General features: G+C 37.9%; 1 protein-coding gene across 3 annotated transcripts in view; it reads left to right on the top strand.

Moving 5' to 3' along the window:
* The first annotated feature begins 1,822 nt into the window (after nt 1-1,822).
* The window catches only part of tmem260.L (transmembrane protein 260 L homeolog), a 44,586-nt gene continuing 31,981 nt past the window's right edge, over nt 1,823-14,427 (top strand). Inside the window, exons 1-4 of one of the 3 annotated variants that reach the window (XM_041573119.1) lie at nt 1,823-2,177; nt 3,296-3,515; nt 5,786-5,817; nt 9,001-9,152. In XM_041573119.1, coding sequence (XP_041429053.1) covers nt 3,359-3,515; nt 5,786-5,817; nt 9,001-9,152 — 341 coding nt within the window. In that variant the 5' untranslated portion in view covers nt 1,823-2,177; nt 3,296-3,358. Of the gene's footprint in view, nt 2,440-3,295; nt 3,516-5,785; nt 5,818-9,000; nt 9,153-14,427 lie in introns of all 3 variants that reach the window. The other 2 variants (XM_018230750.2, XM_018230749.2) reach the window with 2 other exon arrangements.

Genomic DNA, 14,427 nt, shown 5'->3' with positions numbered 1-14,427 from the left:
TAAAAAACCTTTATCGGTCCCAGTGCAATCTATCTATGTTTGCAGGGCCAAGCACGCAGCTCCCCTTTGTTTTCCTGCCAAATTGGTCTTTTTAGTTGATGGTCAATTCGTACAATCCGATCGTTCCGAGAAAATCGTGGTCTCATGATGAGGATCGGATCTTTTAAAAATCTCAACATCTATGGCCAGCTTAAGAGGTAAACAGAACAGGATCAAATCAGTAATGGGTGAAAGTTAGAAACTCACCATTTGATAAATACAGTTCTAAAAATCCCATAGGAAAGAATAGAACGCTGATGAGTTTTTATTTATGCATCTCTACTAATTAGCCATGCAGGCTGGGGCAGATTTACTAAAGGGCGAAGTGACTCACGCTGGAGAAGATTTGCCAGCGTTTCCCATTTCAGGCACTTTGCCGATTTACTAACGGGCATAGGCGTCACTTCGCTAGGGAAGGAAACAGCCGCTAGCGGCGATTCACACTCTATCGCCAGGCGAATTTTCACTCTGGCAAATGGATGTTACTCCGGAAATTCACTAAGATCCGGATTTTACTGAATGTTACCTCCTTCGCCAGACTTGCCTTCGCCAGCTCAGCTCAGACCAGGCAAAGTGCATTGGAGTGCATAGATCTTCCTCATTCTTTTGTTACTTACATTATATTTTTTAAAACGCATGCAACAAAAATAAGGTAAGAGATAGAATTGTCGCAGCGTTGATCCGACACTGCGTCGCATCAAAACTGCGACACCATGCGACAATTCTATCACTTACCTTATTTTTGCTGCATGCGTTTTGTTGCAGCGTGTCGGATCGCGACAAAATCGCTCGTGGAGTCCTAACCTCTAAGTCCCAAAAAACACAGGCGTCTTTTCCTTTTTTTGCAAAAGTCCTTAAACTTTTTTTTGGGTAATCGGGTTCCCCCATACATTTTGTAACATATGGAACATTACAGAGGCTCATGTGTGGAGCATTATAACAACTTCTTTTAAATTTCCTGCCGTATGCAAATTAACCTGAGCGAAGACCTCTAACGAAGTTGCTCTAGGCAGAATTGAACACTAGCGCATCTTGGCTTTGATCGCTCAGCGCCCTGGATTTAGCATTTTAGTAAATTAGCGTTGTCTGAACTAATTTTCGGTCAGTGAAGTGTTGCAATGGCTGCGAAGCCGTCACTGCTGAATTCTCGCAGCTTAGTAAATTTACCCCCCACATGTGTTCGGTTTTAAGGGGGTGGCAACAGGCCCGGACTGGCAATCTGTGGGTTCTGGCAAATGCCAGAGGGGCTGCTATAAGGTCCCATAGAAAGTCAGTATTTAGTGGGCTGGTGGGGGATGTTTGGGCCTCTATGTGGGCTGATTGGGCCTCTGTGTACCTCAGGGCCGGAACTAGGGGTAGGCAGAGTAGACACGTGCCTAGGGCGCAACGGTGGAGGGGCGCCAGGCACGTACTTACTCATACCCCTAGTCCGGTCCCTTCTCTGCCGACCGCCCATCTGTGCGCATACGCGAATGCATGCGTCGATTCGCGCATGCGCTGAAGCGTCTCTTCGCGCATGCGCAGAAGCGCGCAACTAGCCGGCGCAGCAGCCGGGCAGACTGCCTAGGGCGCCTGCCCAGCTCTGGTGTACCTGAAATGCCAGGGCCTATTTTAATTCTCAGTCCGGACCTGGGTGGCAACCCTACAACCGGAAGCTGTAGGTGCATAATTACCACTACGCCTGATGTAAACACACAGACACATCTACATACTGTATACCTATATATCATTTATATACACAGAGCCATACAGACAGGGATATACATTTCTATCTCGCCAACCAAGTTCTTGCGTGGCAGTCAGCTACTTAACACTTATCAATTTGGACGCAAAGCGGAGAGGAAAGGAGTACTGCGCATGCGCAACCGATTTAGCACGGAAGTAGCAGCACTATCCACACAGTCGAATAGAGATACATATTTACGCCACACACAAACACAGGCACAGCCTATACATGTTATATACAGCATAAACAGTAGGTTTTGCCAGGTTTCTCTACCTAAGTCTCTTTTCCCTCCCGACAAGCTGATCACGTGACCAGCTGTCTCTTCCCGCTAAACTCCGGAACGGAAGAAATGTAATTTGCAGCTGATGTTAGGAAGCTCTGTATCTCCTCTGACAGACTGTTGTCGGTAAAGGTAAATTTTAGCCTTGTACAGAATTGAAAAAAAGCAACTGCATGGGGCCTTATCCAGGCAGTGAATGGCCTAATGCCTTGCGCTGGCTCTAGCTCTAATATTGGCCCATTCGGGTTGCCGTACGGAAAGGATTTTCCCTACGCACGCATGGGTAAAGTAAGAGACGCTGCTGCCCAGACAACAAGTCATGTGACCAGTAGTAGCATGAGGCACCTTGCTAGTGAATGCCGGCTTGAGATCTGCAAGTTGGGATACACTGTCTGTGAGTGCCGCCAATTTTATGCATTTATTGATGTTAGCAACAAACCACTCCATTAAAGGGGTTCCTCGCCTTTCAGTTATCTAGAGGGACAATCTTCAGTTAGTTTTCATTTGTGGATTTTGAGCTATTTAGCTTTTTATTCAGCAGCTCTCCAGTTTGCAGTTTCATCAATCCTGTTGCTAGGGTCCAAGTTACCCTAGCAACCATACATTGATTTGAATAAGAGACTGGAATATGAATTTCAGTGGGCCTGGATAGAAACACGAGTAATAAAAAGTAGCAATAACAATACATTTGTAGCCTTACAGAGCGTTTGTGTTTTAGATGGGGTCAGTGACCCCCATTTGAAAGCTGGAAAAAGACAGAAGAAGGCAAATAATTAAAAAAAACTATAAAAAAATAATAATAATGAAGACCAATTGAAACTAAGGATGCACCAAATACAAGATTCGGCCGAATCCTTCTACCCGACGAACTGAATCCGGACCCTAATTTGTATATGCAAATTATGGGCAGGGAGGGAAATCTCGTGATTTTTGTCTAGAAATGTTTTCCTCTTTCGACTACTAATCTGCATATGCAAATTAGGATTCAGTTCGGTATTTGGCCAAATGTTTCGCAAAGGATTCAAAGGTTTGGCCGATTCCAAAATAGTGGATACGGTGCATCCCTAATTGAAACGTTCTATAACATACTAAAAGTTAACTTCGAAGGGAACCACCACTTTAACATATTATCCCTGGGCTGGGGCATCACATTTTGTTAGTCATGACACAGACAAGTCACTCTGACTTACAGATTTTAAAATCATATAATGTGCTATATGTGTGATGGATCTTTTTTCTTTTTGTCATAGGTATTGTTGTTGGTAATGTGTGGTATGTACAGTTATTTGCCTAATATTCTCTGGTGACCCATCATGCCTGCTAAGAAAAGAAAATCAATGGCACCTGAAGGCAATACTTTAGCGACACTTTCCATCCATTCTTATGGCATCATGAGCCTTGCAGTGTTCGCTTGTGTGTCTGCGATATACATAAATACGTTACACCCGTCAGTGCCTGGTGGAGATTCAGGTAAATTGACTCTAATTTGTAGGGATGCTAATAAAAATATGTATATGATATTTGCATGTTTGTGGCTAATAACAGCTATAGTGGATTCTGTGGAAGGGGATGGATAAAGCATTGATATTAAATCGGTTCTGGAAAATGTACATACAATGCAATGCTGTGGAAGTGCATAAAATGCACAAAGTTCTAGTTTTACTGGGTTTGGAATACTTTTGTTTATTCTGTTGCTTTCTTACAGTCAGGTAATTTGTGTAGCCTATTCTGGGACATGCTGGTACAGCTATTGTAGAATTACATCTCCTACATACCCCATAATCAGGCAGCACCTACATCGTAAAAGTATGCGAACACATGAACTGATGAACACTATACACATATATATATTTTTAAATATTTATTTTAAGACCATAGGCATTAATAAGGAGTTGGTCCCGTCTTTGCTGATACAACAGCCTCTACTCTTCTGGAAAGACTTTCCACTAGATGTTGAATGCATGGATTTTCCAATATTTACACACAAGTACATCAGTGAGATCAAGCCCTAATGTTCAACAGTGGGGCCTGGCAGTGTTCAATTTAATAGCAAAGGTTTATGATGGAGTTCAGATCTGAACTCTGTGCAGGCTAATTAATGATATTTTCTTTACAGATTCTTGTACATAATCCTGGGCCCATTCTATATGTAATAGAACACATGGCAAGATAAATGTGTTATATATAATAGCCTGGAACATATGAAAAGATGCATACCATGCTAATTTAAATTATAATACAGTCTAGAACACATTGCAGGATAAATGCCAGGCCACTTTTGCATACAATACCCCAGCACACATGGCAGGATAAATGCAGGGCCACAATACCTTGTATGATAAAAATGTCTAAAACTTTTCAGAACACAGAACTCATGGCAAAATAAGTGCATTGGCAGCACCATGTATAATTTCTAAAATAACACATATTCTAGGTTTGGTAGATGCAAGGAGGCCACTGTTTGCAAGCATAGTGCCAACTGGAACATTTGCTGATGAAGGAATTATTCCAGCCCATGGTTTGGGCTGGACATTTAAAGGAACAGAAACACCAAAAAATGAAAGTATTTTAAAGTAATGATAATATCATGTACTGTTGCCCTGCACTGGTAAAACGGGTCTGTTTGAAACACTACTATAGTTCTTATAAACAAGCTGCTGTGCAGCAATACCAGAAATTAGAAAAAAATGCTATATATACAGGTTAAATAGCGGATAACAGATAACACCATTGTGTTCTACAGAGCTTTTTTGATGTTACTGTTCCTTTAATGCCAGTGAACAGAACTGATAATGCTACAGCATACAGTGACATTCTAGAGAATTGTGTTTTTTTATATATATATATATATATATATTGCAATATATTCAAGCTGGCCAACTTTACCTTGAGATATATATATATATATATATATATATATATATATATATATATATAAAAAACAAACAAAGGAAATTTTTGTTTGTATGTGTATATATATAATACAGTATATGTATATAATTGACCAAGCACCCGGGAAGTGGAATTGGAGACAGTGGGTACACCCTAATTCACTAATGGGTTGGGGTATTTAATGTTGGTATCACTGTTACACAATATCCTTGAAAAATGTCCCCAGGTGGGAATAAAAAGCATTTTTTTCATCTTCAATACAGTGAGTGCTGATCCTCCTTACTATATATATATATATGTGTGTATGTATGTGTGTGTTTGTGAATATATATATATATATCTTCACAAGGGCAGCACCCTGCTTACAAGACTTGCCCCGGGTGCACCATAAACAGTTCACATATTACAAAAAAGACCAGCAACACCGGGATATTTGTGCATCAAAATAAAAATGTATTCAAATTGTGCATGAATAGCCGATGTGACGTTTGGGTCCACACAGGACTATATAGCATTGGTCTCTACAGGTCAAAATCAAAGAAAAATGTATTGAAACATTACTGTTATAGTGCCTTAGGATGGACTAGTTAGCTTTGCTTGTTATACAAGACGGGAGTGTATGTGTATATACAGTGGGTTTTTTTTTTTTTTTTTTTACTGCTTTCAGCTAAACCAAATCTTAAGTGGGTGGATTTTTACTGAGAATTTCACGCTGTTAAATCTCCCTAGATTTATTTTTATCAAGCCAAATTAATGCAAAATCCCAATGCAAGCCTTTGAATTTGGAAAACTTTGGAGGAGTGTCATTTCCTAGTAGTAATTATTGGTTTTACATTATTTTTCCACAGGGGAGCTGATCACAGCCGCATATGAGCTTGGAGTAAGTATTAATTTTATTGTTTAATCAATGCTCTCATTAACAGTTTTAGGAATTAGGCAAGTTTAATTAAGCATGGAGCAAAGTAGATTAATTTATTTTCAAACCATAGTTTTACTAACTTATAAGTACAGTATGCGACAATTTACTTTAAGTTTTAAATCCAATTAAACAAAATTATAAAGAAAAGCTTTTACTGTATATACAGTGGGATGGCTTATTATCAACCCAAAATGTGTATAAGCTGGGGAGAATGAAATAAATCGGGTTAACAGTTTTAATAAGTGTTATTATTCATTATACTTAATTATGGTGTCATGATCCCTTTAGGTAAGGCTGGGTGATTGTCAGTGAAGAACTATCCAAAGGCCGTGTGGTCTTTACATTTGCCATAATCGATAGTTGGTTTTTGTTAAATTATCAGGTTTTTATTTGTTTGTGAATAATTATTTTGTTTGAATAAAAATGCGAACCCATGCAGGACATAATAGATTTTTAGAGGAAGCAGGAGCAAATGAGTGAAACAGTTGTTGTTTGCACTCACTCTTTGCAAGCACTCAGTTCCAGCATCAAAGCAACTAACAGACATAGGTGTCTATGATTAATGCCCCGTGGCTAGATACTTGTCAGACTAAATCCCCCTCCTTCATGGCATCATTCCTTTTGGATGTTTTAATCCCAAAATGAAGCAGCTACAAGATTCTTTTTCAATTTAGTGTGGTTGGGCGCGAGAATCTAAATGCCTGCGTGGGCATATGCCTGGTTGCTAATTACCAAGCTGCCAGCTTTGTATTTCTGCACTCACCCAGACCATGACTTGTAGCTGACTACATTGATTCAGCTCAGAGGATATCAAGATTTTAACAAAAACCCAGTGAAGGGCAAGGCTTCAGGCCTCCGTCTCACTATAAGTGATTGAGCACATAACACTGAGTTACAACTCCCACAAAGATTTAGGGAAACCATATTGAAAAATTAGTTCATTTTTTTTTATTCATTGGTTTGTTTATATTTTTATACTGCACTACATAGATTTTCACAGTTGGATTCATTACAAATAGTATTAATAAATGTTCCATATACCATACAAACACTGCCTTAGTTCCCTGTTTTTCCTCTTTCACATCCTCAAACTATGCTGTGCCTTGCTAAATATTTTTCACAGCTTAGTTTGTGCCTTCCCCAGTATATATCTGACTAGTCTGAATAGTCAAAAGTGCAGCTAATTCTCCGCTTCCAGAGAGTCTCTTATGTGTGTGTGTGTGTGTGTGTCTATATATATATATATATATATATATATATATATATATATATATATATATATATATATATATATATATATATATATATATATATATATACTGTATTGATAACTTTAATTAAAGTGCTGTTAAGGAGCCACAGTGCTGTTCAATGCATAAAAGTACATTATATATAAAAGTATACACGGGGAAGACAAATCACACAATTAATCTATACAGAGCTCATTTAGGAACAAAGAGTTTAAGTGCTATGTGGCAAGAGATACAGTGGGAAGGAGGTCCCTGCCCCATAAAGCTTAGTCTTAGTGGATCGGAGGCTAACATACAGGTGCAAATCGGAGATGAAAAAGTGCAGGAGGTAAGCCATAATCCAGTAGTTACAGGACTAAGCTAATGTTCTAGTGCTTCAAAAGGTAGACTTAGTATTTTCTTGAAGAGGTTGAGAGAGGATTCCTTACGGAGGAATTCAGGGATGGAATTCCAGAGGTAAGGAGCAGCAAGATGGAAAGGTTTGAGACGAGAGGTGGCAGTGGATGTGGATGGTGTGAAGAGAAGGTGGCTCTGAGAGGAGCGAAGAAGATGACCAGGAACGTACAGTGAAACAAAAGAAGAAATGTAGTGAGGAGTGAAGGGCTTTGAATGTTAGTAGAAGGGTTTTATATGCTATCCTTTGCTTAACAGGCAACCATGCTAATAGCAGAGTTTAAAGGGATTGTGTCATGATTTTTATGATGTATTTTTTATTTCTAAATTACACTGTTTACACTGCAAATAATTTACTCTACAATATAAAATGTCATTCCTGAACCAGCAAGTGTATTTTTTAAGTTGTAATATTGGTGTGTAGGCAGCCATCTCAGGTCATTTTGCCTGGCCTTGTGCTTTCAGAAAGAGTCAGCACTTTAGGATGGAACTGCTTTCTGGCAGGCTGTTGTTTCTGTTGTTGTTGGCAGCTGTTGCTTGCATTAGGGATCTGCTATCTGGTTACCTTCCCATTGTTCTGTTGTTAGGCTGCTGGGGGAGGGTGATATCACTCCAACTTGCAGTAAAGAGTGGCTGAGGTTTATCAGAGCACAAGTCACATGACTTGGGGCAGCTGGGAAACTGACAATATGTCTAGCCCCATGTCAGATTTCAAAATTAAATATAAAAAAATCTGTTTGATCTTTTGAGAAATGGATTTCAGTGCAGGATTCTGCTGGAGCAGCACTATTGCCTGATGCGTTTGGAAAAAAAAAATTTCCCATGATTGTAGGGGAGAGAAATGGGAGTCAGGAGTTTTTAAAAGAAACGGGTGTATCTTGGCTATATTGCAGAGGAAGAAACGGCAAGTTTTGGCAGTATAAGTAATATAATTAGAGAAGGAGAAAGACTGGTCAAAGATGACCCCAAGTAACCTGCCCATCTAGCTTTTTTCAATTATTATTTCTATTCTCTTTTAACATTTTTGTATTAATATTCTTTTTATTTGCGCTGCTGGGACAGTCTAGATGTGTGCAGATCCATTGATGTCACTGGCATGTACTGAACCTGGTGTGGAGAGCTTGGGTGCACGTGTGCCAGGATCTGTACTGATCCAGACCCAGCAGTAGCCTAAAAGGGGGGGGGGGCTGTGCATGTAGCCTCTGTACCCCACATATTATTAATCCACCACTGAACACCACATTCACAGTTGGAAGCAACTCTTTATTTTCTCACACTCGTTTTCTAACTTTGCATCTTCCCTTCTTTCTTAAAACTAGCCCTTTCAAATACTTTTTTCCAGACCAGTTTACCATTGTATAAGAACAATTTTTATATCACGCCCCAATCCTGTGGTTGGCAGTTTTTCTTTCTCCTTATGTGAAAAGTGAAATCAATCAAAATTGTACATTAAACACTGTATGTTATTAGTCTGTAACCTTTACCTTTCATCTCCTGACAGGTTGCACACCCTCCTGGTTACCCACTGTTTACTATCTTGGCTAAAATGGCAATATTTATTTTGCCCATTGGTTCGGCTGCGTACCGGGTAAATCTTCTGTGTAGTCTGTTTGGAGCAGCATCAGCATCTCTTCTGTTCTATACAACATCTAGGTAATCTGAAATTCTGCTTTATATTTTTTTTCACTGCAAAAGAACTGTGTACAGTCCCTGAAACCTCTTCAGCTATGGCTGCTTCAACAATGACATACATCATGGGCAATGGAAAGAGACTCAACAGGCTAGTTATTTAGCCTGTTGATACACTTTGTTCTGGAACTAATAGCATTTTGCAATACAGTAATGGCACATGGAGGTGATTTCAGATACTTGGCTCACTCAGATACTTGGATTATATTATTTATAAATACAAATATAATGGCGCCAATAAAAAGCCCTGAAAATATCAGAAGTCATAACTGTTTTCAGTTATTACTAAAATACCAATTGGAAAGACAGTTTTGATAGGCATATCTGCTTGCTGCCAAAACAGCCTTTAAAATTAAAATAACTGCCTGACTTGATATTTTTGTGATGTGTTTGGTATTGGACTCGTGAATAACACAACTTTCTGAAGTTGAGTTTTAAACTTTATCTGAACCTGACCACCCACAAAAAAGAAATGGTCATTGTCTCGGGGAAAATCACCCAGTGATGGAATATTAGCATAATACATTAATCGTTTACTTTGAAAATCATAAGAGTCAAAGGGGTATATTTATCAAAGAGTGAAGTTAATAGTGAAGTTCTGCCACTAGAGTGAAATTCCGCCACTCTCCATTCATTTCTATGGGATTTTTATAGGCGTATTTATCAAAGGGTGAACTTTCACTTCATCCATTGATAAATACGCCTTTCAAAATCCCATAGAAATGAATTGAGAGCTGCGGAATTTCACTCTAATGGCGGAACTTCACTCTTTGATAAATTTACCCCTAAGTGCAAGCTCATTTAAATTATTATTAAAATAATAATGTTGCATTTTCAACTTATGTCCCATCTTCCTAAAACAGTTGTTTAGGAAGGTCTGTTCATGCACTGACCTCTGCTACATTGTTTCAAAAGTGTTTATCAGGCTTTAGCATTCTGCTGCCCATGATCTTTAGATTAAGGTGAATATTGTTTGCAAGAAGGATAATGTGAACTGTGGCAACATGTCAGCTTTTTTTCTTCCTCCTCCTGAACAAAAGTTATTCATTCCATTCGTACCTCTAACCCTTCAGAAAGAAAACAGTTGGAATCACATGTTGCTGGAATTTTGTTAACCTTGCCTGGCTTTGATGTGAATGCTTTTTCAGACTGCTAACCTTAGTCTGACCCATATTTGAGAGGATTATCGTGCAAGATACAAACAATTTCTAATTCCTTTTTTGCTGAGCAAAGTAGGCCATAGATTATAGCAGATTGTTTGCCATTTAAATCATGTATTGTCTAAGCTTTTAATTGAACTGTACTTGTTGTCAACAAATATCAATGACAGTTTCATCTGCCATTCATGTTTTATTGTTCTACTACTGCAGAAAATAATTACATGTTTGGCATGTTATGATTCCCAATAACTCAGACGTGCTGAAAAATTCCAGGTATGACATCTGTTATCCAGAAACCCCTTATCCAAAAAGCTCCGGCATATGGGAAGTCTAATTTCCATTGGTTTAGCAGACGATTTTTATTTTTTGACTGATTTTCTTTTTTCAGATTTATAGTATAGTAATCCAAATTACAGAAAGACCTCCTTATCCAGAAAAACCCAGGTTACCTTTCTGCCAGGCTAATACTCTCTGTGATACATCTTTCTTTTTACTGTGTAAAATATTATTTACCGGTATAAATAAAGTGAAACCAACCCATTACATTATTTTATGGGAATATATCAATATTGCTTAAAACATTCCTCAGTGTTTTGTTTGCTTTTTTTAATTAAAGTAGGGATGCACCGGATCCACTATTTTGGATTCTGCCGAATCCTTCGCAAAAGATTCGGCTGAATACCGAACCAAATCCTAATTTGCATATGCAAATTAGAGGTGAGAACGGGAAACCATTTTTTTACTTCCTTGTTTTGTGACAAAAAGACACTCAATTTGCCGCCCTGTCCCTAATTTGCATATGCAAATTAGGATTCGGCCGGGCCGAAAAAGGCTGAATCCTGGATTCGGTGCATCCCTAAATTAAAGCCACTTTCTCATCCCTACCCCCTGGTTAATTCTAGGGCCAGACCTTCTCCACTCATTCTTCCCTGGCTGCCAAGCATGGAGACAGTGGTTACAGGTATGCCAGCCTGTTGGTGGTTGGATGTAGGGATTGAATTAAAAAAAAAAAAAAAAATTAAAAAGGTGAAATGATATTCATTCTTATAATAAACCAGAACCTACTGCCATAATTTTATGTAATTTATGTAATATACAGTAACTAAATACAGAAGGATTATTGGTAAATCTATATCTTGTTGAAAGCAGTTTCTATCTGGTACAATTCCTTCTTCTTCCCTAAATATTTATACCATTGCAACATTGTTTCTATAGGTAGCTATCCTCAAGACTTCAGTTCCCACAATTCCTTGCATGGTCTGTTTGTAACTTCTGTTAAGAAGGGTGCAAGTCATTGTGGGAACTGGAGTTGAGCTGATTTCTAACATTGTTTCTGTAACCTGGCAAACTGAGAATAAAATAGCAAAGGGCAGACTGATTTCTATTGCAGTTTCAAAGTCATTAACAATATTAAACTCCTATATATTAAATTCCTTCACTGGGCAAAATAGAAAAGTTATTGCTCGCGTAGACACCCTCTTTAATCACAAACAATGGGAAAATATGAGATAATATAAGTAACATATAATTTATATAGAAAAGATTTACTCCTTTAAGATTTTTGATAATGATAATCATTAATTCTATTTAAAGGGTGATTGTCACATTTTTTGAATGTACAGTGTAGTTTATAGTATTTTGAGGCAATCCAATTTTCAGTCTATATGTAAAAATGCACTGAATCGACTATTTTGAAATCTGCTGAACCCCTGAATCCTTCAAAAGATTCAGCCGAATACCAATCCGAATCCTAATATGCAAATGTAAATTAGGAGTGTGAAGGGGAAAACATTTTTTACTTCCTTGTTTTGTGACAAAAAGTCACGTGATTTCCCTCACCACCCCTAATTTGCATATGCAGGTTCAGATGGGCAGAAGGATTTGTCCGAATCCTGCTGAAAAAGGCCAAATCCCAAACCGAATCCTGGATTTGTTGCATCCCTAGTAAAATAAGTCAAATCTACTGGACATGCTGTGTTTTTTTTACTTTTTCTTGTTCTTAAAGATGTTTCACCAGTCATCCAACTGGCTTTCTCAATTCAGAATAACTTGTAAATATGATCTTTTGGGAATATATCCTCTGGAATGTTTTTTATTTATTTATTTTTTGGTTTCAGGGGTCACCTACTCCCTGCAACCAGATAGTATTTTAAATTCCAAGTTACAGAGAGTTAATAGTTAAAAAATACCCGGAAGATAATAAATAAAGTCAAAACCAAGTTCAAATTGTATAATATCACTGTGCATATTATATTGAAATTTTACTCCAAGTTGACCTTTGACACGTATACCACCAGTGGATGGACTATAAATTGTTAGTAAATCTGCATTATTCGTTCTGACCAATAAAATGATTGTAGTGTAATTTTTTTCTTTTGGTAAATATAGAAATCGTTACAAATATGCTTAAAATACATGGGATTAAACGCATCTCCATTAAAGCTCATTACACGTAGGTGGAAATTTCCAGTGCGAAGTGTTTGCAGAGAAATCTCTCTTGGCAAAATATGGAGAGAAAAGATAGCTATATCGAGATGGAGCAGACTAGAAAAGAAAAGGAAATGAGCTGCAAATCAGTGTTTATTAGTACAGCAGATCATTTTGGGGCATTGCTACAAGCCATCCTTTGTCTGCTGCTACAGCCATTGCACATACTATGCACCCTACAGATTTAAATATGAAAATGTTCTAAAATGCTGAATACAAATAATTGATGAAGTACATGTCCTTGGGGAACATCACAGTTCAAGTGGCAAATCTGTCTTGTCAAACAAAAGACAGCCTTCGGTAAAGAGCAAGCCATCTCTATGGTAATACTGCTCACAGTGCCCTATTGATTGAGAGGAAGAAGACATTATACAATGTCACTTGGGTTGTTACAATTTAATTTGTCTTGTGACCCAAACTTAACCTCTGCAAACCTTTCTACTGTGAACATAAATGCACCAGCAGGGCACGTTTGCTGTAGACATTACAGTGAAGGATTAAAAAAAAAATGGCATTGTCATTTGTACAATAACTGTAACGCCTAACAGCTCTCTGCCTTTTATGTGCTTGCCTGTTGCGACTGCCCGATTGTAGCCAAAATCACTGATCTCTTGCAAGTTGTTTGGGCAGTTTCAGTTGGTCTTAGGGGTTAAGGTTAAGGAATTGATATTATTTATTTTATATAAAGTTTGTATATGTTTGGCAGTATTGGGGCAGATTTTATTATTCGTTTTTATTATTTACAAAATGTATTTATAGTTGAAAGAAAAAAAAATTGGTCCTGATTTATTATTATGCTTCTATTGCTCCATTTTGTTAATGAAACAATGCTCTAAAGAATTTAAACATTTATTGTGTTAAAATTAATGTTTTTTATGAATCTGTTCTGCCTGTAGCAAACAAATGAATTTGACTGGTTTTAGCAATCCAACAATTTCTGATGAAAAGGCACACAGGGAAAAGACTGAAATTCTTTCATCAATGAGCCAATTCACTGAAAACTTCCCTGACTGCCAGGAACATTTTTCTGACCATAAGGAAAGGGTTAATAAATGTTATACAATTCCATCTGCTGGGAAAATGCCAGGGACCCCCCCCCCTCATTCCACCTCAACCCCTTAAAACATATACAATCTCCTCTATGCATATCAAATGTGTGTCCAATATATGCAATATGTACATTATACAGATACACGCAGCGCACTCAGGACTCGTAATGATGAAGTCATTACAGAGTTACAATTGCACATACAAGAAGAGCTTGGGGAGATGGTTAAATGCTTATTTCTCAATAAACAGTGTGTTAGTTACACAACCAATCACATACACAATAATATATATTATATATACATTGTTTGGCATTAACATTACAAGACCCTTGGTGCTGGTTTTTTATTCATATTTGTACATATTGAATTTCCTGGGCAGCTTAATGGACGATGGTGCTGTCCATGAACTTATGAATGAATATATGTTTATGTGTGTTTGAGAGAGTATGCACAAGCATTAAGTGACATAATTATTTTAAAGTTTTACTGCACACTGAATTACCTGTGGTCCATTTGTTATAAGACTGGTTCTCTGTTCTTGAG

This window comes from Xenopus laevis, chromosome 8L (genome assembly GCF_017654675.1).
Source record: "Xenopus laevis strain J_2021 chromosome 8L, Xenopus_laevis_v10.1, whole genome shotgun sequence".
Taxonomy (NCBI): domain Eukaryota; kingdom Metazoa; phylum Chordata; class Amphibia; order Anura; family Pipidae; genus Xenopus; species Xenopus laevis.
Note: the sequence above shows the minus strand (reverse complement) of the source record. Positions and strands in the feature narration are given on the sequence as shown.